General features: G+C 47.9%; 1 protein-coding gene across 1 annotated transcript; it reads left to right on the plus strand.

Annotated features, from left to right (window-relative positions):
• The first annotated feature begins 5054 nt into the window (after positions 1-5054).
• On the plus strand, positions 5055-22096 carry LOC8028487 (alpha-galactosidase A). Its single transcript, XM_029980875.3, has 7 exons — positions 5055-5728; positions 7814-7988; positions 10553-10727; positions 13699-13793; positions 16540-16701; positions 19233-19430; positions 21711-22096. The coding sequence occupies exons 1-7, from the start codon at positions 5559-5561 to the stop codon at positions 21990-21992; spliced, it is 1257 nt and encodes a 418-aa protein (XP_029836735.2). The 5' UTR covers positions 5055-5558; the 3' UTR covers positions 21993-22096.
• Positions 22097-22616: the final 520 nt, after the last annotated feature.

A 22616-nucleotide genomic window follows, 5' to 3' on the forward strand; every position in this document is an offset into this window, starting at 1 on the left:
TTTTAAGATTTTTTGTGTTCATTTTATAAGTTAAATGGTAGAACTATTGCTGGACGGTGCAATGCCGTCACTCTGAGAATGTGAGAGCGCGTGGCGTTAGCTCAGTGTCCAATGTCTGACAGGGCAAAGTAGTGATATTGGAGGAACAAGTTTCGCCTGCCTTATCAGCACTGATCATAGACAAATATTTTCCTAATAAAGCGCCGAAGTTTTCGAGTTCCAAAAGCTCGAAAACTTCTAAAATTAGGAGCAACGGTGCCCCTAATTTTATCGATTTAGTTATTTACTTTCAGACGTGCCCCCTTCATCGGTGTGCGTTAATGCAACTGTCCACCTCTTCACCCGTTACGATTTCTCCTGTCCCAATATTTTTTTTTTTTTTTTTATAATTTGGGGACAGGAAATATTATATTTCTCCTGGAATGGCCCGAACGCACAATAAAAAAAAAAGAAAAAGGGAGAGGGGGGGGGGGGGGGGGGGGCTTCATAGCGCCGAAGTGACATAATCAAAGTTCTTGAAAGTGTCAAGCAACAGCGTCACTAACTTCGCACTGCTGCCACACTTCTTGGCGTACTAAAGGATGCGCTTCAAACGCGATCCAAATGACTTAGGAAATGTGACCGAGCAGCGTCTCTACAAAATAAAAACGGCTGGGCTAGAGAAGGCTCGTTTCTTCTGACGTTCCAGGTTTCAAGAACATTTCTTCTGTAGCTAATGCAGGATAGAAAAAGAGAACAAGCAATTCGCAGAGTAGCACTGATCTAATGTCGTCCCCCACACAAGGCGACGCTGATATGTGGCGAAAGCAACCAAAGCGGCGTTCCATTGCGCCCCCCCCCCCCCCCCCCCAAGAAAAAAAAAGAAAGCGTGAAAGTAAAGAGAAAGATGATTATTGCCCGAGCGTTCTGCAGACCGTGCGATGCAGACACACCACGAGAGATTGACAGTGCCTGCTAAGCAAATAGCTTTGGAATCAAGCAGCTCCACATTCAGTATGGATCGAGCGCATGGAATGTAAGAAGTGGGCTTATGAAAAGTGCCTTGAAGCTTACACAGTGTGTTTCAAGTGTTTTCATTGCAAAAACTGAACGCATGTCAAGTTTTTTAAGTGTCTCAGTGTACCCCACGATACGTTGTCTCACTTTGCCCCACAGGGCGGGGCAAAATGAGACATTGTGTTTAGCAGTCGCTTACGCCAGTCGGCGCCTCAGAGATGTCGAACAACGCTACCGTTCATCGGAGCTGGAATGCCTAGTTATCTTATGGGCTATTCAACACTTTTGGCCCTACTTGTGTGGTCATCGTTTCACTACCTTTACAGACAACTCGGCGTTACTTTGACTTCAGAAGACGCGAGACCTTACTCCGTAGCTTGCTTGTTCGGCTTGGCTTGTACATGAGTATCAGTTGGATAGGTCTAAGCCAACTCGTCGAAAGCCAGCTCGTCGACGGTCAACTCGTCGGCGGCCCATTCGTCGAATAGGCCGATTCATCATGGGGCAACTCGTCGAAAGAAAACTCGTCGCAGAGACTAACTGGTCGCCGCTTTAAAAGGCAAAACGTATATTTTTTTCTGGAATTTTGAAGCAAACACTGTGCTACAGTGATCCCAAGAATCCCCGCACGGTAAGTGACCTCCAGTGTGCTCTTTCTTGTCGAAGATAACTTGCCACTTGCGCTGCTTTCACGGTGCTGCTGTGGGGCAGTGGCGTAGCAACGAATTTTTTTCGCTGCTGGTGGGGGGGGGGGGGGAGGGAGGGGAGGGGCTGAGGTGGCTAGGATGTTTATGAGTTGGGGAGCGAAGAGGAAGAGTGGGGGGGGGGGGGTCTAAATGGGCTTGAGTATGTTATAGGGTCGACTGGATTTCGGGAGGGGGGGGGGGCTAAAGGCCCATAAGCCTCCCCCATGGCTACGCCACTGCAGTGGGGGACAGTCACTACGTCTCGCGTGTATCACTGGGGCGCGTGTTAACCTACGGAGCCCACCCGTTCACACCGCTTTGCGGCGACAGTCTGCGGCGGCTCATTACAAAAAGTAATAAAGACAATTAACAAAAGGACGATCCCGAGATGACACATTTTTCAACTTGTCTCAAGGTTCCTTCATGTCTTCGCACTCTGGGGTGCAAGCCCGCGTGTGTTGTCGCTGCGCGGGAAGTCAACCTCCACCTGCTCGTGGTGCACCCTGCCAGCTTCATTGCTGCAACGGAGGCTCTGGCGAACCCCCCCCCCCCCCCCCTCTCCCCCACCTGGGGTGGGGAACTCTAGCACTGGGGTTTCTTATGTGGACGGGGGGGGGGGGGGGGGGGACAAAAAGGGCCTAGGGAACCCTAGCTTTCCCCGCTGGAGGACGGAGCCCCTGAGGCGGGGAGCGCGGCGTGTGACGTGTGGCGTGGGACGTGTGGACGCGTCAGCCCGCATTACGTAAGCGACCCAAATGTGTGGACGCATGACGTGTGACGACCTGACCTGAAAAGGGATGGAAGTGTGACGCGAAGCGTGTTGACGTGTGGGGAGTGGGCGATGGAGTGGCTGACGAGAGATCGTGACGTGTGACGCGGGACGTGGGACGCTGCGTGGTGATCCGAGGCGAGGCATCCATACAAGGGGAAGGCTGTCATAAAGGTGGTGCCTCTCGTACCTTCCCAAGTAGGGAGGCGCCCCCGCAGGATGGCGGGGGTGGTCTCCAGGGGAGCCGAGGGATATAAAAGTGATCACTGCGACGGGGCTGTGTGGTTCGTGGTTGCCATACAGTGACCGTCGGACCCGCTGTGAGACGCACTCGTGTCTTAGTAGCGGAGGCGGACAGTGAGTCGGGCATCGGTGGTGCTTTTAGTACTGGCTGGCTTTTCCTGGGCCGTTCCACTGGTTGCGCAGGTTGGTGGTTCCTTTATTTCCAATTATTTCCAATTGGCATTTCCAAGAAATTTCCCCTTGATCCAAGGATCTAGTTCATTTTACTTTAAATTGGCTTTAAGTCTGCGGTGCGGAAGCGGGAGCTTACTATTGACACAATATTTTTCCTATTTCTTTAAGTCTCACATAGCAAATGTCTTCGCACTCTTGTGATTTGTTTTTCTCTTTCAGTCTTGTAACCTAATGAGGGCGCTGCGTTTAGTCCAAACACACACAAAATATATATATATATATATATATATTTTCAAAGGTAAGAAACCACGAAATGTTACCTCGGACCGTCATTGGACCCATTCGACGGATCGCCCTTCGAAAGATTGCCCCTTTCTACTAGTTGCCCTTCTATGGATTGCCGGATTACGAATGGGCCTATTCGACGAATCGACCGTCTACGAGTCGGCCGTCGACGAGTTGGCTTTCGACGAGTTGGCCAGATCCCCAGTTGGGTATATGGCATCGAAGCAGGAAATATCACACGGACGCCGATTTTCTCTCAGGCAATCTGATATCCCCTGCTGAAGAACTGAACAAAGAGGTGCAGTTTCGCACCTTTATGTTTAAACCTGCTGAGTCTCACGCTTCAGACCCAGTAATTCAAGATGTTATGTCGTGATTGAGATCTCCCACTTCTCATACAGCAGAGCGACGTCTACGCCGCGTTTATCGTTTCTGTCATGGGCTCCTCTGCCGCCGCGGAGCGCAAGGTTGGTTGCCCTTTGTACCCACGCGTACGCGTGAAGACAAAGACATACTTGATGCATTTTGGAGTAAGGGGAAATAGGTCGAAATGGTTGGTTGATGTCGAAAATTTCAAGGGGTATTTTAGGCAGTGTATACGCTGAATGCCAGCATTGATGGTGGGGTTCGCAAATTTCCGTGATATCCTTTTAACGTACGACGATATGTATTAGGCGGCGTCTGTGAGAACCTGTGGCCCCAAGATCTTCTTTGTAATTTTGTCTCTTCCGAAATGTATATCGGTTATGTTGTCGTGACACAGCAGTGCGTACTGCTGTACGCACTGCTATGTCACGACAACATACTCTGTATTACGCAAAATAAAAAATGTCCGCCAATCAAATTAGGCGGCTGAACACTAATCATTCTGCAGGACTGTGGTACCAATTTGTTCTTCACTAAAAGTTCGTAAACAAAAAAAAAAAAAAAAAAAAAAAGATTGGTTCACCTAGCAAACCATTACTGGGCCGCAAAACCGCTGATGACCGTAGGCACTGCCAGCATAAGGAGCGCCGGGTGTGGAGAGTCCTTGGCATCTTACCATCGCTCCACAGCCAATGAGATCGCGCCATTAGTCTATAGGAAAGCCGAAGGACCAATGTCAACTTTGTTCCGGTTCACTAAGCCAACTCGCGTCAAATGTAAGCGTCGGGGACGAGCAGCTCTAGCAACGAGTCGCAGAATAACATTTTCAAAGTTAATAAATGATTTATTTTTGTCAGCTAGTGTTTATTTTTGTTTATTCTCAACTTCCGCAAATAACTGCCTAAATAAAAAATCTTGAACAGAATGTTGGTATTTGCTTGGATTGGAGCAGTCCGTGTTTTATTATCCGACTGAACCCATTGGAGCCATGCCATTTGAGAACACCATATATATATATATTTTTGTTTTGTTTTTGTATTATGTAAGTTTGTCTGTTTGAAATATGATTTTTGAATACCTGAAATGTCTTCTGGTTATCTTTTCTATTTTCTTTCGTGGCTCTGTGTGTGTACACTAAAAAATAAAGATGGTTAATATTACACTAAGAAAAGGCGAAATTTTACGTTGAAACTGTCATGTCCACTCGCACGTCTTTTTAAATGTTTTCAGTTATTTGTTCAGATGTACTTACAGTACAATTAGCCTGGCGAACGTTTCAGATAATGCTTTTTTTACATGAAAATATACTGCGATACCGTAGCAGCTGACAACAAGCGATCACGAGGCAATGACGAATGTAAAAATTATCATCGCATCAGTGAACACGAGAAATACTGAAGAAACAACGAAAATTGCCGGTTTTGGTTCGCCGAGCGGCGAGCACTCGTGGAGATCAAAGTTTTCGTGTTTCTTTCTCTCACCAGCACCCTGTAGCTCTCGTCCGCGTATATAGAGGCTGCATCAGGTTTCATTGTTTTTTCTCTTCAAGCACAGATCTGCTCCGGGGACTGTTATCGCGGTTCTTATCAATATTCCGGAGAACCGCCTCCTCTAGTTTTCACGCGACACTCCTCTCACTTGCGGCTCCCGACTGCGCTGGGTTCATCTTATCCCAGCAACACGGTCAAAAGGTTCTACGACTGTAATCGCGTTGCTCGCTAAGTGACACTTCCCAACGACTTCCCGTAGTACACTTGCGTTGTTTATTGAGGAACGCGTCTGAACTAGTTCACTCCTACTGTGATTTTAAGATATTATCCCAGCACCACGGCCTAGGTGACCCGCTAGTTTACTTGCGTTGTTCGCCGAGGGCCACGTTCCAGCTACGTCACTACCACTGTGGTCTCAAGATTTCATTCATTAAGGCCTAAAAGACTCACTAGTATACTTAAGTGTTTCGTTGAGAAACAGGTCTGAACTAGTTCACTTCTACTGTGGCTTCAAGGTTGTATCCTATAGTACCTTCCTACGGTTCCAAGATGGTTCCTGGTACAAGGATGACCCTCGTCTTGACCTCTCTCCTTCTCCTGATCTTGAAAGTCCAGTGTCTGGACAATGGCCTTGCCAGAACACCACCCATGGGCTGGTTGACGTGGACAAGGTTCCTCTGCAACGTCGATATCATCAACGATTACGACAACGCTATCACGTAAGAGAACGCCAAATTCTTTTTTTTCTTCCATTCCGCCGTTGTCCAAAACGTCCCAGCTAAAGCGACCAATACACCTCTGTCACGTGGCCTCTGTGAACCTAGATGCACCAAGTTTCTCTTCAGAGTAACTACACTTTATTCTAAATTGCAAGAAACGGTTTTTCGTCGTCTAGATATGTTCGAACAGCATGGCACAGTGCAAATCAATATTGTCCGAGCTTCCTGATGCTGTGTCTAAACTCAGGGAGTTGCACTTTCGGACTGTAACGATCGCTTATTGCGCACGCTCTGCACCAAGCTACAAAATGGCGGCGCTCGCAAGAAAATCGAGAAACGGAGTGCCGATACTCTAAGCGTAGCAAATATGTAGTGACATATGTGTAAACCAGAGATGTGAAGGCGGCAGCAGAACACGGCAAATTTTGGGCGCTGACTTCCGCGGTTGCTAGAGAAAGAACGAGAAAGAGAGCGACAGATGAGCGAAAAAAGAAAGTAGACAAAAGGTTAGGCGTGTCCGCTTTGCCGCGATGAGTTGAAACGTTGCTGGAGCGCTTGTCAGGGTTATTTAGTTCTATCAATGCGCGATTCCTGCGCTTTTCTGAAAAGGAAGGTAGAAAAAGGTATTTTTTAGTTCTTTTACGCTTCATTTCTTGCCCGTGGGCTCGAAATAATTCTGACACCGTTATAAACGATAAATTCTCATAGCTAGTGCGTACATTTGACCTTACAAATACTGCGAAATATTGAGTCCAGTTATACGCAGATCTGAACTGTGCCCGGGCTACCCTATAGATAATGCGTTCTATCGTCAGAAGCGGTCACGCAGGCGGTCATATGTGTGAACCCGCCCTTAAGGTTCACTGCGAAATATTATTTATGTGATTACGAGTATACAATGTACAGGGTGCGCTAATATGAACTGGCTCCGGCGGCGTTCCGGAGAGGGTGGCACAACAGCCATACGCCCCGGGTACGTTACTGTTACAAAAATGAAGAACGTACGTTTACAAACCTCTGTAAGGGGGTGTCCAAACAGGACACTACAAAACGCACGACTCCGACAAATCGTGAAAATTGCAGTGGACGCGCCCGCTTCAAGCCCGCTTCAATTTTCACGATTTGTCGGAGTCGTGCGTTTTGTAGTGTCCTGTTTGGACACCCCTTAATGCGGCACTAGAGCGCAGCTCTTGAGGAGGAGAGGGGAGGGTACGGAGGGGGAGTATGCCCATCCACCTCCTCCGTATTCTCCCCTCCTCCTCTCCTGCTCTCCTTCTCCTCCTCACCTTCTTTCCTCCTCCTTTTTGACTCCACTTCTTCTTCCTCCTCCCTCCTCCTCCTCATTTCCTTCTCCTGTCCTTCCCCCCCGTTAAATTTGCCCGCTAAATTTCCCTCTAAATTTAGTGAAAATTTCCCCGCTTAAATTAGCGGATTAAGTTTCCCCGCTAAATTTAACGGCGAAATTGACGTCACTTGACCTCAACACCAACTCAGTTTCCCCGCTAGATTTAGCGGGAAAATTGACGTCACGTGACCTCAACATCAATTCAATTTCCCGCCACATTTAGCAGGGCGTTTACGCCGACGACGACGCCGACCCCGACGCCGGTCAACGCGGAAACAAACCCCTAAAAGCTGCGCTCTAAAAAAAATAAAAAAAAAGCAACAGGTTGCCGCGGTAGTGGACGTTGCAGACGATGTTTCTGCTGCAGGCCACCCTCCAGCTGCTCAGCCCACGGAAGCTTCGTGCAGCCATTAGCTGGGACGCCGTGACGAAAGCGACACTCGCGTTCGCTGGTACAATCTTCTGGGACGTCTTGCACCAACCGCTAGGATCGCATGGAACTCCGGCTTTCGTGACGTCACTTGTTGCCACTTCGGTACCACTTTGGATGCATGGGCGGAATGGGACGCTAAACGCTCTAGAGGGGACGCGTTGCGGGCACCGTGTAAGAAACCTAGGGCATGTCGAGTCCCAGGCCTCTTATTATCTTTTAGCAGTGTCAACTCATACCTGCATCTGAGTCTTTAACGAGTTATACAAATACTGCCCGCAAAGTTGGTCTACTCGGTGTGTCGTTGCAGAGGTGAACTCCTCATGCAAATGGCAGATAGAATGGTCTACGACGGCTACAAGGACGCGGGATACGAGTACGTCATCGTCGACGACTGCTGGTCTTACTTCTCGAGGGACTCCGCCGGCAAGCTCTTCCCGCACCCGCATCGTTTTCCCAGGGGCATGAAATACGTGGCGGACTACGTGAGTGGCCGTCGGCCAACGTTTTTTTTTGTTTTGTTTTGCGGACGCGCAAAAGTGTCGATTTTCCTTAGGGGGCTGCGTCGCCCTCAAGCGACAAACAGCGAACGCGCCCAACAGACATTTCCTATGCACCCCGTTACCAGATGTTGGTGAACAAACGCCGCTGCGTAAGATTTGCCGGGTTAGAAAAAGCGACTTATTTTTTGTTTTTGCCAGCATATGGAGTTTTTTGTTTGTGGCGCTAGTGGGGATGAGGAAAGCTGGTGTAGGCTTTGCACAACAATACACATATAAAACAAAATCCTTGACTCCTGCTCTTTTAGTACCGCCCAAATCCGTGGTACCTAAGAGTCATGAATTCCTCCATGGCTCATTTCTACCATAAATTTGGGCATGGTACCGAAAAGCCATGGAGAAATCCACGACTTTTTGTGCCATGGCCTTCTCACGCTGACAAAACTTTCTTATAGAAAACCATACTAAAATCTGAACTACTGAGAAAAAGCATTAGAACTACACTGGCCGTGGTGTCTGCTTGCGCCGAAAGATGGCATGGCATTCCACTATGTGCATTGCGAATACAAGGCTTGGTGCCGACTTGTGTGCTCTTGAACAGCCTGCCTGAAGTCAACAAAGAGTCGAAGGTCTCCCATGTTAAACCCAGTATGGTCTATCACCTTATGTTATACCCTTGCGATGGAAATATTAAAGGACATATGCAAGGGAAAGAAATTTATACAGCCTGAATCGAAAAGAATATAATAAAAGAAATTTACAACGAAAATAAAATATCTAGAGTTATATTTAGGGCGCGAGACGATTTTTTTTTAAAGCGAGGTGAACAGGCCCGGCCACACTAGCGTGGCGGCGTCGTGCCGCGCGCCGTCGGCTGCCGCGGGTTGCCGTCCAAAACCAGTTTTCGCCCTCAGCGGCTTGCCGACCGGCGCCGTCCGAGCAATTGGCTTGCGCACGGAGGGCTCGCTGTTTTTTGCCGCCGAAGGAAGAAGCCAATGGGAGATGGCGTAGATAGTGACGTTCCGGCGCCATGGCAACGCGCAAGCCGCTTCGCCGCGCGCCTTTCACGTTGCAAAGAAGCGTAGCGTCATTGTGTCTGCGATCCCTATTTCTCCCAATGCCTTTCCCAACGAAGCGGTGCTTCGAAACTGGACGAGCGTATAAATGGTGGACAGTTGTCGCAACCAATTCTATCACTCATTCTCAAAAGTGGCCTTCATCTCTGGCACGCATCCGCGGCAGCAAAGCACTGAGCCGTCCCTTAGTGACTCGGTAGCGTCAACTTGGCCGGAACAAGAACCTGCGGCTCCTTGGCTCCACAGCGCGGCGACGTCGCAAGACCTACGAGCAGGCTAGGATGATCCCATTTACGCTGATCTCCAGGTCATCATCGACGTTCGAGATGTAGGCAACGAGTGCGGTTTCGACGCTGAATTATGCGTAAGATGGGAGCCGAAACGTAAAAACTTAACGAAGAGCAGACGACGAAAGCGTGGGAAATCCGACAGGGGGCGCATGCGCGTGTCGAAATCTAGTGCTGTCATGTGACTATAATGCCGGCTAAACGGAGGCCAATGTGGCCCCCAACGGCGGTCTCTCGCGTTCAGACGCCAGACGGCGGTGCCGCCCGGCAGCGCCGTTGCCGCTAGTGTGGTCAGGCCACGGTCCTCCTTTTTACTTTTCTCTCTCGCGCCTGTGCGCTCCGCGGGGAGGAGAGGCTTGTCTTGGCTTGGCTGCTCGGCTGAAAAATGTACTCAAGCCTCGTGCAACTTCCTCTCCAGCGCGGCGCGCGCTGTGTTCTTGGGTTTTGGGACTGGTGGTGGTAGGAGTGGTAGTCTGCTTCTTTTGCGAAAGACCCAGAGTTGAAGCTTAGACTTCTGGACCGCATCAAGCAGCTAGGGCTTCGCCCACACAAGGACACGCCTCGAAGACCAGCGAACCTCCCCGCGGAAAGCTCCGAGGCCAGCGATGTGCCGGCGGGTCGTAAGACAGGTCGTATGAGTCATAACTGAAGTGTCGATTTTCTTATATTTGTTGTTTCTCCAACATAAAATACTTTGCTAAAAGAAGAATAGCAAGAAAAAAGAAACGAAGATTAATAGGTAGCTTTTAGAGTCCATAGGAAGCTCTCGAAATAACGCAAGCACCACGTGACTATTGTGGCCAGTCACGTGAATGCTAGCTGCCACTTTTCCGCGTGCTCCTGCGGGCGCCAAGTACAAAATGGTTTCATGCCGTAAATATAGCTGTAAAATATCTTTTCGTTGTAAATTAATTTTTTTTTTACATTATTTTTCCATCCCGACAATTGTCGCAATCCCTTTATGGAGTTCAGAAAGTTTCAGAGCCGGCATATCATGTATTTCTATCGGATCTCCGACCTCTTGAATATTTCCGGAATACAACACATAAAATAGGTACTTGTAAATATTTTTACGAGATCCGTGCTTCAAAGGCCGCATGGCCACGAGTTCAAGGAGGAAACTTGGCACGCGGCATTCGAACCGCACTGTTTTTGCATCTCCAGCCTTGCTTTCTCACCGCCGCAGGTCCACTCAAAGGGCCTCAAGTTCGGCATCTACGCCGACGTGGGCACGCAGACGTGTGCCGGTTATGCGGGCAGCCTCGGCAACTACAGTGTGGATGCGCAGACTTTCGCCGACTGGGGCGTCGACTACGTCAAGGTGGACGGTTGCAACGTGGACCCCGCAAAGATGGACAAGCGTGCGTTCAAAGCGCAGGATATTTTAAGTGCCCTCCGAACTAGACACGAGCCGCTCCGGTTTGTGTAGTGCACAGTTTTTGCTAGACTGTGCACGACAGAGTCTAAGTCCAGCGAAAACTCCGCTTCCGGTCTGCCTTGAAACGATATTTGTCCGGGTTGTGAGAACGACCGTCCACTTGTGTCCTTATGCCCAAGCCCCACCAGAGCGGCAAGCAGAAGCCAACGGCAGCTACGAGCCTCAAACCAGAGTCTTTCGCGATTGGACAGGCTTTGTAGGATAAAGGAGGCTATGCTGAAACACGAGCATCATGCACGCGAGGGCGTCTTTGGCAGACTTGCAACCACGCAAGCTTACTTCACGAGGGCCGAACGACTAAACGCCTGCCAAAAGGTACCATCGCGAGCATGCTGCATCTGTTTGAAGCTTGTCGCTGTCGTTTGTTTCTGTTTGTAGCTCTAGTGTGACTCGGACATTAGAAGCAGCTTATGAAATAAGTCCCAGGACGTAGCCACTCACGCCCTCTGTCAGTCAAGGGATCCGCGGCTGTTGTCAGTCCCGAACCTCCTGAAAACAAGAGAAGTGAGGAGATGATGACGAAGATGAGGAGGAAAGTCGAGCTGTTTCGCGTCCTGCAGCAGGGTTTATGTCCTCGTCGTAGTCGTGTGTGCCCCAAATCGTGCTCTTTTTTTTTTGCCGTTTTTGGCGCATGAAGTGTACTGTGTGTCAGTCCGTGTATTCGTCTAAGCGTTTTTATTCAGTTCCCTTCATTTGCCGACCGTACAGTTGCGGGCGATATGATAAAAAAGAAACCGAGCTGGTGTCTAGCTTCGGAGGCCTCCAATGCTATCTCACAGATAACAGCTGAGCTATACGAACAGGCCTGGCGCGCACGCTCGACATTTTAGGCTTCTGTGCGATTTTTTAGTCCTTCCCCCTCAGCCCGGCTGGTTATTCACCTCTAGTTTGAGTTAGAGAGGGTTGCAGAGAAAAACAAGCGGCTTGGTTGGCGTATGCCTGGATGTCGAACCAAGAAACGAAAATGAAAATGACAGATAATAAGTTAGACTATGTTGGGAGCTAAATCAGGCTAGTAGATCAGACTTAGTTTTATTTTTTTCTTTATCGTGCGCGTAATTTTGTATCGGTATAACTCGTCAAAAATAAATCTTTAACCCATCTAAAATAAGAAACTATATGAGGAATATTGATGTGTCGTGTTCATAACTAAAAATTAAGACTTTCATTCGGACAACGTGCCACTAAATGACGAAGAGCAATGCTGTCATATGCTTTATTGTTCCACTATACTCTCCTCAAGAACGCCCAGGAAACTGATAGAAATGACAGAGGACTGGCAGGCGAGCTGGTGAACTTACAACATCTTGAGCACCCGAGACTTTGGAACAAGAAAGTAGACAAAACACACACGCAGGTTTTGTGTTAAAGGTCCTGAAGGAAATTGAGTTTACTTAGCTGTCCTTGGAGGGAATGACGTGGGGTCTCAGCCTCTCAAAGAAACGACCACGGGGTCTTAATCACATACTTTTCCGCCTTCGGAGTTCCTCTAGGCTTCAAAGAAATGCTATTGCTTTCACAAACACATTTTCCTTTTATTCGTATCTCTTTAAAAACGAAACAAAAAAATATGAAACACCTATCAAGAACGAATAAAATAAAAAAGAAGGTTTCCATTGAAAAAAAAAAATGGTCCCGCAGATTATATAAAAAATTCGTCTCTAAAGCCGAATGAATTCCTTCTTGTGTATGGCATTTCATTACATGCGGAAACACAAACGAGAAAAAAAGTCTCCGATGACCTGCGTCGATGCATACAAATAATAACGGAAGATACGCGTTCAACGAATGTCGTTATTCGGAACGCTGTCGTGTACCACATTGATAAAAAATCAATTTTTTCCGGGAGTTATTCTGGCCCGAGTTAGAGACATATCTTTCCCTCTGCGATAGGTACATAGGTTCAAGTAACAGGAACCTTGGTCTTCTTTTCTCGGAATTTTTTGGACTTCTTTTCTCCGTCTCTTTTAAAGCATGTATAGTTCTTTTGCAAGGGAAGACCCTAATACTAAACATTGGTCCGTCCATTTGTCGGTCGGCGCATTTCCCCGAAAAATTCAACGGGTGAATTGACGCGACGTGACCTCACTTCACGTGACCTGTACACTACTTCAGCTTTCCCGCTAAAATAGCGAAAAAAATGACGTCACCTGACCGAAACCACACATCCGTTTCCTCGTTAAATTTCGCCGGGAATTCTATGTCACATGACCTAAAGACTATTCCGCAGTTTCTCCGTTTAACTTAGCGAGGAAACTTTGTGTGTTGGCTACATGACGTCAATTCCCCAGCTAAATTTAGAGGGAAAAAAAGAATAAATACTGCATTCTATACATTGTAGGACTTTAAAATTTCTTTGTAAGTAAAGGTCGGTGTGAATTTTTAACGCAGTGGTAAAATATTAAAAAAACGCCAAAGGACGAGGCCGAGTAGAAAACACGAATGACATATGATCCTCGTTTCTTTTCCGCTTTTTAACCCTTTACAACGATGAACCAACTCGCCTTAACAAACAATTTTAATTCTAACGCAGAACGTGTTTTATCGGCGGATTTCCGGGAGAAAGCCGCCAGGAACGACCGTCACGTCAATTTTCTCGCTAAATGTAGCTTAAAATTTTTTCTCAAGCGACGTCACTATAGCGGCTAAATTAAGCAGAGAAATTGGTGTCATGGGACTCACGTGACGACAATTTTTTGCTAAGTTTAGCGGGGAAATTGACGTGACGCGACCATGTCATGTTAACCTCAATTCCTGCGAGGTAGTGGTTTGCGCTCAAGGAAAAACAGTCTGTGTTCCCTGGCCCTTGTCAGCATCAAGAAGCTCGCGTAATTTTTTTGTTTGTTTGTTTTTGTTTGTGGTCTTCTTAACTTGGCTCTGGCGGCGTGACGCAGTGTATCCGGAATTCGGAGAGGCGATCCTGGCCACGGGGAGGCCCATGGTTTACTCGTGCGAATGGCCCCTCTACCAGTTGAGCGTCGGCATCGAGGTGAGCCGCCAGCTTTCCATCTCCCGGCAAGTGCATACGGGGACATTAGGGTAGTTTCTAAGCGGCGGTCGCACTGCACGATAAAGCCCCCCCCCCCCCCTCCCCCGCCCTCGCCTCGCCCCCCCCCCCCCCCCCCCCCCCCCTCCAAGCTGTTGGCCGCAGACATGGCGAAAGACGTTTACTTCGTATAGGTATACGTCTGCTAGCAGTTTTTGCACGCCGAATGTGACAGGACAGTCCTGCGAGAAAGTTTGCACGCAAGTGCACACATACACTTGTACGCACGCACACATGTGCATACAAGTGTATGCGCACTTGCATGCACACGTGCAGGATTATTGCCACCGTGTTTCTTTCTGTATATATGGTGTATGGGTGTGAATATACGGTTTTGCGCTGACTCGTTCACATTTAGGCGGACGGGACACCGTCACGTGACGTGGGGCTGTGACGTCACTCGACGTGGCCCCATGTGACACTGTGACGCCATTACATTTTTTATTATCCACTAAATTTAGCGGATAAATATTTCAGCTAGAGTTAGGGGGTGGGATTCGTGAAGTCCCCGTGACACCTTTACTTCACGCAGCACGATGACGTCACTTGACATTATGACGTCGCGCGACGCCATGATGTTACGTGACACTAAATTCCCGCTAAATGTAGCGGATACGTTTTCCCACTAAATTTAGCGGGAAACCCGTGGAATTTAGGTGACACGGCGATTTCTCAGCTTTTGATGATCAATCTAGCCACTGGGGTACGCCCGCACGCACGCACGCACCAATTTTTTAATGAAACAGAGCACATGCGCCCCCGTCATTCACTGGTGGTCATAGCTGAGTTTGTGGCTGCTGAGCGCGAGCTGATGGCGAGTATCCACAGTGCTTTTTCAGCGTGCATTCCACACCATCAAGATTGCCGGCCTTGGCAGCCTTTACGTTTGAGCTGGTTCTGAGCATGCGAAACAGCGCACTCAATTAAATGTGAAATCCAGTGAATACCCTTCATCATCATCATCATCAATGTTTATTCACGTAAAGATGTACAAAGAAATGTCTGATTAGTCATCTGGATCCATAGCGTACATGGCTAGTAATGGATCCATTAAAAAAACATTCACATTTAAAACAATCCTATAGGCATTCACACAATCTATACATAGCTGCACAAATAATATAACTACTAGTACGGAGTTAACAGGGTGAGTTGTACACTTCAGATGAAATAAATCGTTTTAATGAGAGTACAAAATTTGTTGCTAGTTTTATATTACATGAAATGTTATTCCATATCTTCGCACCAATGAACGATATTAAGCGGCGCCCGTAAGCATTGTAAGTTATCGGCAAATTAAGGTTATTATAATGTAGTTGTCGGGTTTCACGTTTTGGAAAATTGAATATAGAAGAGTGATATGGAGTATTCTGGGTTAAAATTCTTTGGACTAAAGTGGCAGTCTTATGGTCGCGAAAAGAACAAAAGAAGAAAAGTTACACCTTTTTTAACAGCCCATATACCTGTGAACTTTTTACATAGTCTTCAGCATGGGCTTAAAATTAGGGCTGGGCAATTGATCGATTAACCAAATTCCGATTAATCGATTAAGGCTTTAATCGCGATCAAACTTTTTAACCGGTTAATCGGTTTTTTAATCGGTACTCAAAAAGAGGTCAACTGGACGCACACATGGCTTTATCCTGCACTACCTGCCCGAAATCATATCACATGAGCGAATGACGTTTTAGCGAACAGCAAAATTTGAGCGAATCGACGTTTTCGGAAATAACGGGGGCGCGCGTTAACCCATCCGCCGCGCTGCGCTTACGCCGCTTCGCGGCGACAGTCTGCGGCGGCTCATTACAAAAATTTGACCCCATGCACTTGGCCCACCTGAAAACGCCGCTTCGCGGTGTCCGACTATTCGCTAAAGTGCCATTCGGTGAAACGTGGGCGTTCGCTAAAACGTCATTCGATCAAGTGAGTGCCTCCCGTCCCGAGCGGTGCTCCGTTCCCAGTCGGGTGCTATGAGCAAGGTTCAATTTTCGCGCTCGCGAAGCGTCAAGTGGTCGAGGATATACATTACAGTTCTGCCGAGGCCAGACGAACAAGCCGGGCCCGCAATTGATGCCCGCGCAACCGTGAAATTTCACGTGTTAAGGATCTGTTACACACCCTGCCCAGGCAAGACGCACAAGCGGAAAAACAAGCTGGGAAGCTAACAACGCCATTGATGCCATGGTTACTTGTTCCAGTATTCGGCACGTAAAAATGGACGAGTTAACGCTGGAAAGTTTGGGCTTAATATCAACTCCAGCATGAAGTTGTTGACTCGAAGGAAGTCAGAAAAGCTGTTTTCGTACAGTGGAAGCGTAAGTTCGCTTCAGTATCACCTACGAGCGAAGCACCTATGTACGCCGCTGCAGCAAGGACCATCCGAAAAAAAAAAAAAACACTTTGTCTTTGGAACTGGAGCAAAAATGTGTGTGCCTTTGAATCGTTGAACTATATATGTATCCTCAATTCTAAATGTCCCTTGCGCCGTGTAACAGAGAGTAAAATAAGTCTTCAAAGTTCAAAGGCAAGACGAGTTGTTGCATTCTTTTTAATATATTATTTATAAAAATCGATGCAACCAAATGATCGATTAATTAATCGATTAAAGGGTGGCGATTAATCGGGTTAACATTTTTAATCGACGCCCAGCCCTAGCTTAAATGTATCCTTTGCTGTGTCTCGCCTTAAGCCAAACTACACAAGGATCGCCGCCACGTGCAACCTGTGGAGGAATTACGCCGACATCACTTACGCCTGGAACCAGATCTACAGCACGGTGGAATTCCAAGCCAGGCATCAGGACATTCTGACTAAGGTGTCCGGACCCGGCGCGTGGACGGATCCTGACATGGTAAGCTCACGCAGCGCTGTACTTCGTTTCAACGTAACTTGGAAACGAGCAGTCGCCACGGCCCCTCATAGCCAATCAGAGCGACGGAGGTGCACCACGTGACAGCCCCTACCAAAGGTACAAAGGGCGACGGCGTAGCCCAAACAGTTGGAGACGTGGGGAAGGAGGAACTTTCCTCGTACCCTCGGGTGTGTGTCCCAGATGTAGCCCGTCACTGAAGCATTCGCGTAAAAGCGGCGTTCGCCCCTCTCTCTCCCGTCCGTGGCTTTGACGGCATTGTCAGTGACAGGTTAAGAGCTCAGGGGAAGCTGCTCTCACATGTCCACTTTAGCAGAGCGAACAATGTAGTGGAGGCGACATCCTCTCCAGCGTTCGCTCTGCTGAAGTGGAGAGAGATGGGAGGAGCCTCGTGTCACGTGTCTCCCTGCGACGCACTGATTGCCTCACTATGACCGCAGCGTTCGCCGTTCGCAAAATTACGTTGAGACGGAGTACAGGGAGTGCGCTGTTTTAGTAGACACTATGGTCATTGACGGATTAATGCAGGGAGTGGCTCATGGTGTTCACACTTCTTGCTTCGTGATTGGCTGTTCGACATTCTTATCTGCGAATGTCTAACCTTATTGGCTGCGCAGTGATCATAAGGTGTACGGGATTCGCCGCAGCTTCACATCCAGACGCCAGAAGCTGGCTGCTGTGAAGAGAGCCTAAAACACAAGTGGGAGAACAATAACTCGCGTTCTCGACAGATGGCAGTACGTGCGCGTGCACCGCCTAACGCTGCCAGGTAAAATGCGCTAGACTAAGATCGCGAAAAATCACATTGGCAGTTTTCGAGTTTTGCTCTTGCAAATTAACGTAAAAGGGAACCTTTTTGTTTTCTTTCTTCATTACTGCTTTGGTCTATGCCTAACACAAGATCACATTGCTCTAAAACGGTAGTCCTGATTGGAGTCTCCCAACTCGGAAATAAAATGAAGAAAAATCGTCGATCGTCTTCGCGCTAACTGTGACGCAGTCTGTAGATGTCGCCCTCCATCTACGTAAACGGTTCAGGTACAACATCGAGCTCCATGAGATGGCGATTCCATAATCGCTGGAACCACCAATGGATGGTGTATTTTTTCGGAGGAGGGTTGACGAACAGATTCTCATTGTTTTCGCAAAAAATATACCACTTTTTATTTTTTTTTAAAGGGGGGATTTTTCGCAATTAGCCAGTTCGTTTCATCTTACGTACGGAGTCGGACGCAACCGACGCTATGAGCTGATGGGACAAATGAAACAGTGCCAAAAGTGCAAGTCATTGGGCATTCCTTGCGATTGACTGGTTCAGCGACGATAGAACCACGTACAGAAATAAGAGGATCACCAAGGTGGTACGCTTGTGATCCTGTATGATTCGTCCCACCAACTCGTAGCGTCGTTCGCGTCGGGACTTACGGTAAAACGAAGTATGCATTTGCAACTTTGCAGTCTATGTGCTTATGTTACTTTTTATTATGCAATTCTCTATTTGATTTTTTTGAGCGTGACAATGTGCTTGTGCTCTTTTATTGTTTTACATTTCGTTATATGTAAACTTTATATTACGCCCCGCTCTATGTAATGCCTCTCCGGGGTATTTGAAGGTACTTAAATAAATACACAATTGAATGCGAACAAAGCCACTGAGATTGTCGCGAAAGTTTAAAGTCACGAGGCTCATGCTTTCAAGGTGTGGTGTGCTTTTGAGCTTTCTTCCTAAGGACGTTTGTGTAAGAAAAGCTTCTTTTGAAAAGTCGGAATGCTTTATTACGGGCTTCTACAAACTCTTTTTCTGAGGAGCCGGATTGGGGGCCTGTCGGAGTCTTGAGTGCAAGTAAATAGATAAGATTACATAAATGAGGAAATACTAAATAAATAAGCCTAAATGAGCGACTGAATAGAACAATGTAAACTAGTGCGTGAAGTGAAAAAAGGAGAAAAGAACGTAAAGTACATGAATACATATACTTTATTTTTAAACACAATATATTGCTATCGATCACATTACAAATACTTGTCACCCAGAACTCATCGGGCATAAATCAAAGCGCCTATAAACTTTGGCATATTAACACCGGGCAGAAGGAGGCTGATGGGAATCCTCGCTCTGCTGATGGCAATATGCGATAGTATGACACCGACCTTTGCTAAACATACCCGAAACAAAGAAGTACGAATAGTAATGCTAATGATGGCATTGTACAACGCATATTGCGGCGAAAAAACCCGCGGTATGATGCAAATTTTCTGTCATTATTTCTTAAATCTTCGCTCGCTATTTTTAAGCGCGTCGCAACGCCGCTCCCCCCCCCCCCCCCCCCCCCTTTTTTTCCGGCTCTTTTTGTTTTTATACAGGCTTATTTTTTTTTCGTTTGATGCAGCGTGCCCGAGCGTCACTGGAAAGACCCAGGCCAGCAGCAGGCCGGGGTTTGGAGACCCCTTCTTTAGCAGATAGCATGCAATCTCTACCTATTAGCCGAACTACCTTGATTGTTTGTTTTCAGGTTGTCATCGGCAACTATGGGCTCGACGTGGCGCTGCAGCGTACGCACATGGCCTACTGGGCCATCATGGCGTCTCCATTGCTCATGTCCAACGATCTGCGGCACATAAGCGAGGAGTCTAAGGCCATCCTCCTGAACAAGCATGTCATCGCTGTCAATCAGGACAAGCTCGGAATCATGGGAAAACGAATATCGAAGGTACGTTATACATATTCCCTGAAAACAAAGTAATTTCTTTCCCCCAAGGGTGTCTTACAATAGCCGCAAATGAAGAAGGACAAAACAAAAATGGCAATGCAGCAACATTCGGATTTGTTGTTTACATACTTAGGCAGCGGGGAGTTCGTTTGCCTCAAGGGGCCTTAGTGCCTCCGCTGGGAAACGTTGTCACTCCAGCCATGGACTATACTTTCACGGTATGTCTCCATGTCCATGGGAACATACCACGGAAATGTCCATGGTACTGACCATGGACTATACTTCGCTTCAGCTCAAGTCTAGACGCAGCCGACACTACGAGCTAGTGAAACCAATCGGTCAGCGTCAAAGGAGCACCATCATGGTGTACTATCGGGGAAAAATGAAATGCGAACAGAGGAGCTCGTGGCTCGCGGTACAGGCTGCGCCGCCTGGAAGTGAACCTAGGTGCGAGGGTGCGTGGCCTACTTCGATGTGTTCACGCCCCTCGATTGGCGCTCCCCCAGCTTCGGCAGTGCGCCTCCCGGTGCACTGAAAGCTGTCACCGCTATCTTTGCGTCCTCGGCGAGTGCGGCGAGCTTCTTGCACCGCACGCGCTGAGCCAGCCAAGATAGCGGTGATAGCTTTCAGCGCACTAAGAGGCGCTCTGCTGAAGCTTGGGGAGCGCAGAGGGAGGGACGTGAACACGTAGCAGTAGGCCACGCACCCTCGCTCCTGGGCTCACTTCCAGGCGGCGCAGAATGTACCGCGAGCCACGCGCTCCTATGTTCGCATTTCATTTTTCCCCGATAGTACGTCATGTTTATGTACGTGTCCTATTATCGCTGAACCAATTATAATTTTTTTTTAAGAATCCAGTGACGCGCTTTTGACGCGGCTCGATCGGTCCCATATTGGCGCATAGCGTCGGCTGCGTCTGGACTTAAGCTGAAACGAAGTCTAGTGATCACATGATCGCACGCCAGCACGTGCTCGTTCAGATCGAAACGGGCAAGGTCACATGGAAACGAGGAATATTCCCTGTGTTCTGCAGAGTGGACGTAAAATCAATGAATGTAAACAAAACGAACGGGCAGGAAATCGGTCGTTCTATCATTGTTTCCAAAATATCATCACCGACAGTAGTAGGTTCGAGTGCACTCCAAGCACTGGTAGGCACATGTGTTGCCACACGGGATGCCCTGTAAGAATCTGTATGTTTTCTGCACGTCGGAAGTACACTAGAAGGAACTTCGGAAGACTAAGAGAGTGTTTTTGGGAAGTGCAATACTGACAGCCGCTCCTATAAGGGGAGATTCAATCGTCACACTCCTAATGGCTAATTTGACAACTGCAGGGATGGGGACAACAACGATATGAATGATTTGCTCATTGCGCCACTCCGGTAACCGAACGCTGCGTTAGCTTTCGGCTAGGACTCGTGTTTGATACACCGATTGAACACCCAGCCGAATTCTGGCGCAGCACTCGTGTGTAGTCTATGGCCCGCACTCGATCGAGGAAAATAACGAAATAATCGTGTACATCGGTCTTGGGTTCGGTAAACACCAAGCCCTATAAAGAAGATGATGATAATGATCACGATGCTGGTGATGATCATCCTGTTCACTGGTCTTGTGTCCCGTAAACATTAAGCTCTATAAAAAAGATGACGACGATGGTGGCGATGATGATCTTGCGGCTCTTTAAAACGGGCGGGCTTGAACTGAGTTTATGCCCAAGCCTGGGAACTAGTGAATCTTAATGGCACCCAAAGTGGACGAAGTGAACTTTTTCCACCAGTCCTCTAGCCTCTTTTAGGTGGTCGCTACGGTGCGCCTCTGCAGGAAGCTGTCAAGCTGAACAAAGCACCCCTACAGTTCGATCTCCTTTCTAATTTTATTTGCTGTCATTTTATTGCAGTACTCTACTGTGTAACGCGTTTTGAGCGTGCGAGCTCTCTTTCACGAAACATGAGACGCGGGAATGCCTCCAAAGCCCAGTTGCTTAGCCTTTTTCGCCTGCGTGATAAAGCTACGAGTGACGCAGCACTATTCAATTCGAACCACTATTCACACATTCCTTCATCCGCTGAGAGCTCAAGAAACGTTGAAAAAAACGTTCACGCACGTCACGATTGGTCCTTGGACGTTCAAATCGGCTGATGCCGCAACCTAATTGGCTGCGGAGGTATAATGATATGCACAGGACCCGCCGTGCCTGGCGTTTATTAGGCTGTCAGTGCCCACAGTATTTGCTTCAAATGAACAAACGCTTTATTCTCGTTCCCGCCTCTTTCAGGTGAAAGGCGTCGACATGTGGTCTCGATGGATCGGCCCGAGGCTGCCGAACGGCAAGGCGTCGATGGCCGTCGTGGTGCACAACAGTAACCTCCAGGGAAGCCCCATGAAGACGGTCATCTTCATCTCTGACCTGGGATTGGACAATCCTAGGGGATACGTGCTCTCGGACCTGTTCAACAACAACGCTACCATAGGCCTCTTCTACCCTGGCATGAACCTGACGGTCGCCGTGCCGCCCATGGACGTCTTGATGTTCAAGGCAACCATCACCGATCGATGAGCTGTTGCAGGTTGAGGAAGACTGACGTGGTTTTCTCACCTTACAAACAATAAACCCTAAAATGTGTACATTCACGATTCAGATAAAAATGGTTTTAAAGAATACATATTAAGGTTGCAACTGAGTTTCTAACTGAGTTTCTTGTGCAGGCTGGTGCGGCCTTTCGACAGGTGCACACACTGGCACGCTGGCACTGGCACACTGGCACGCTGGCAAAAAATTGGCAACAATACCAGACCAACAAATTTACCGAACTTCGACGAGAATGAATCGAGTAACAAGTAATTCACACCATGGGAAGGAGGCGGCGATAGTGAAAGGAAGAACCAAGAGCCCACCCAGTAAAAATCAATGGAAGCAAGATTTTGAACTTACCTACAGAATCTAAACAGAAAATACTCCAACGAATCCAAGAAAATATGAAACGCAGCAACAATACCAGATAGCTGGAAGTAATTGTGTGTGGCACCGTTTTACAAACCAGGATAAGAACCAACGTCACCGCAAAGCACGAGCTCAATATCACTAATATCAACACTGTGTAAACTAATGGAGATAATGGTACCCGCCCGAATAAACTGGCTAATGGTATAAAAAAAATTTTCCATGGCATGAACCGGTTTA

This window comes from Ixodes scapularis, unplaced genomic scaffold, assembly GCF_016920785.2.
Source record: "Ixodes scapularis isolate PalLabHiFi unplaced genomic scaffold, ASM1692078v2 PGA_scaffold13__105_contigs__length_92229423, whole genome shotgun sequence".
NCBI lineage: Eukaryota > Metazoa > Arthropoda > Arachnida > Ixodida > Ixodidae > Ixodes > Ixodes scapularis.

Coding starts and splice junctions, on each gene's coding strand:
- LOC8028487 (XM_029980875.3), top strand. CDS start 5,559: ATGGTTCCTGGTACAAGGATGACCCTCGTCTTGACCTCTCTCCTTCTC. Junction 7,989..10,552: donor TGAAATACGTGGCGGACTAC/GTGAGTGGCCGT, acceptor TCACCGCCGCAG/GTCCACTCAAAGGGCCTCAA. Junction 19,431..21,710: donor TGGGAAAACGAATATCGAAG/GTACGTTATACA, acceptor CGCCTCTTTCAG/GTGAAAGGCGTCGACATGTG.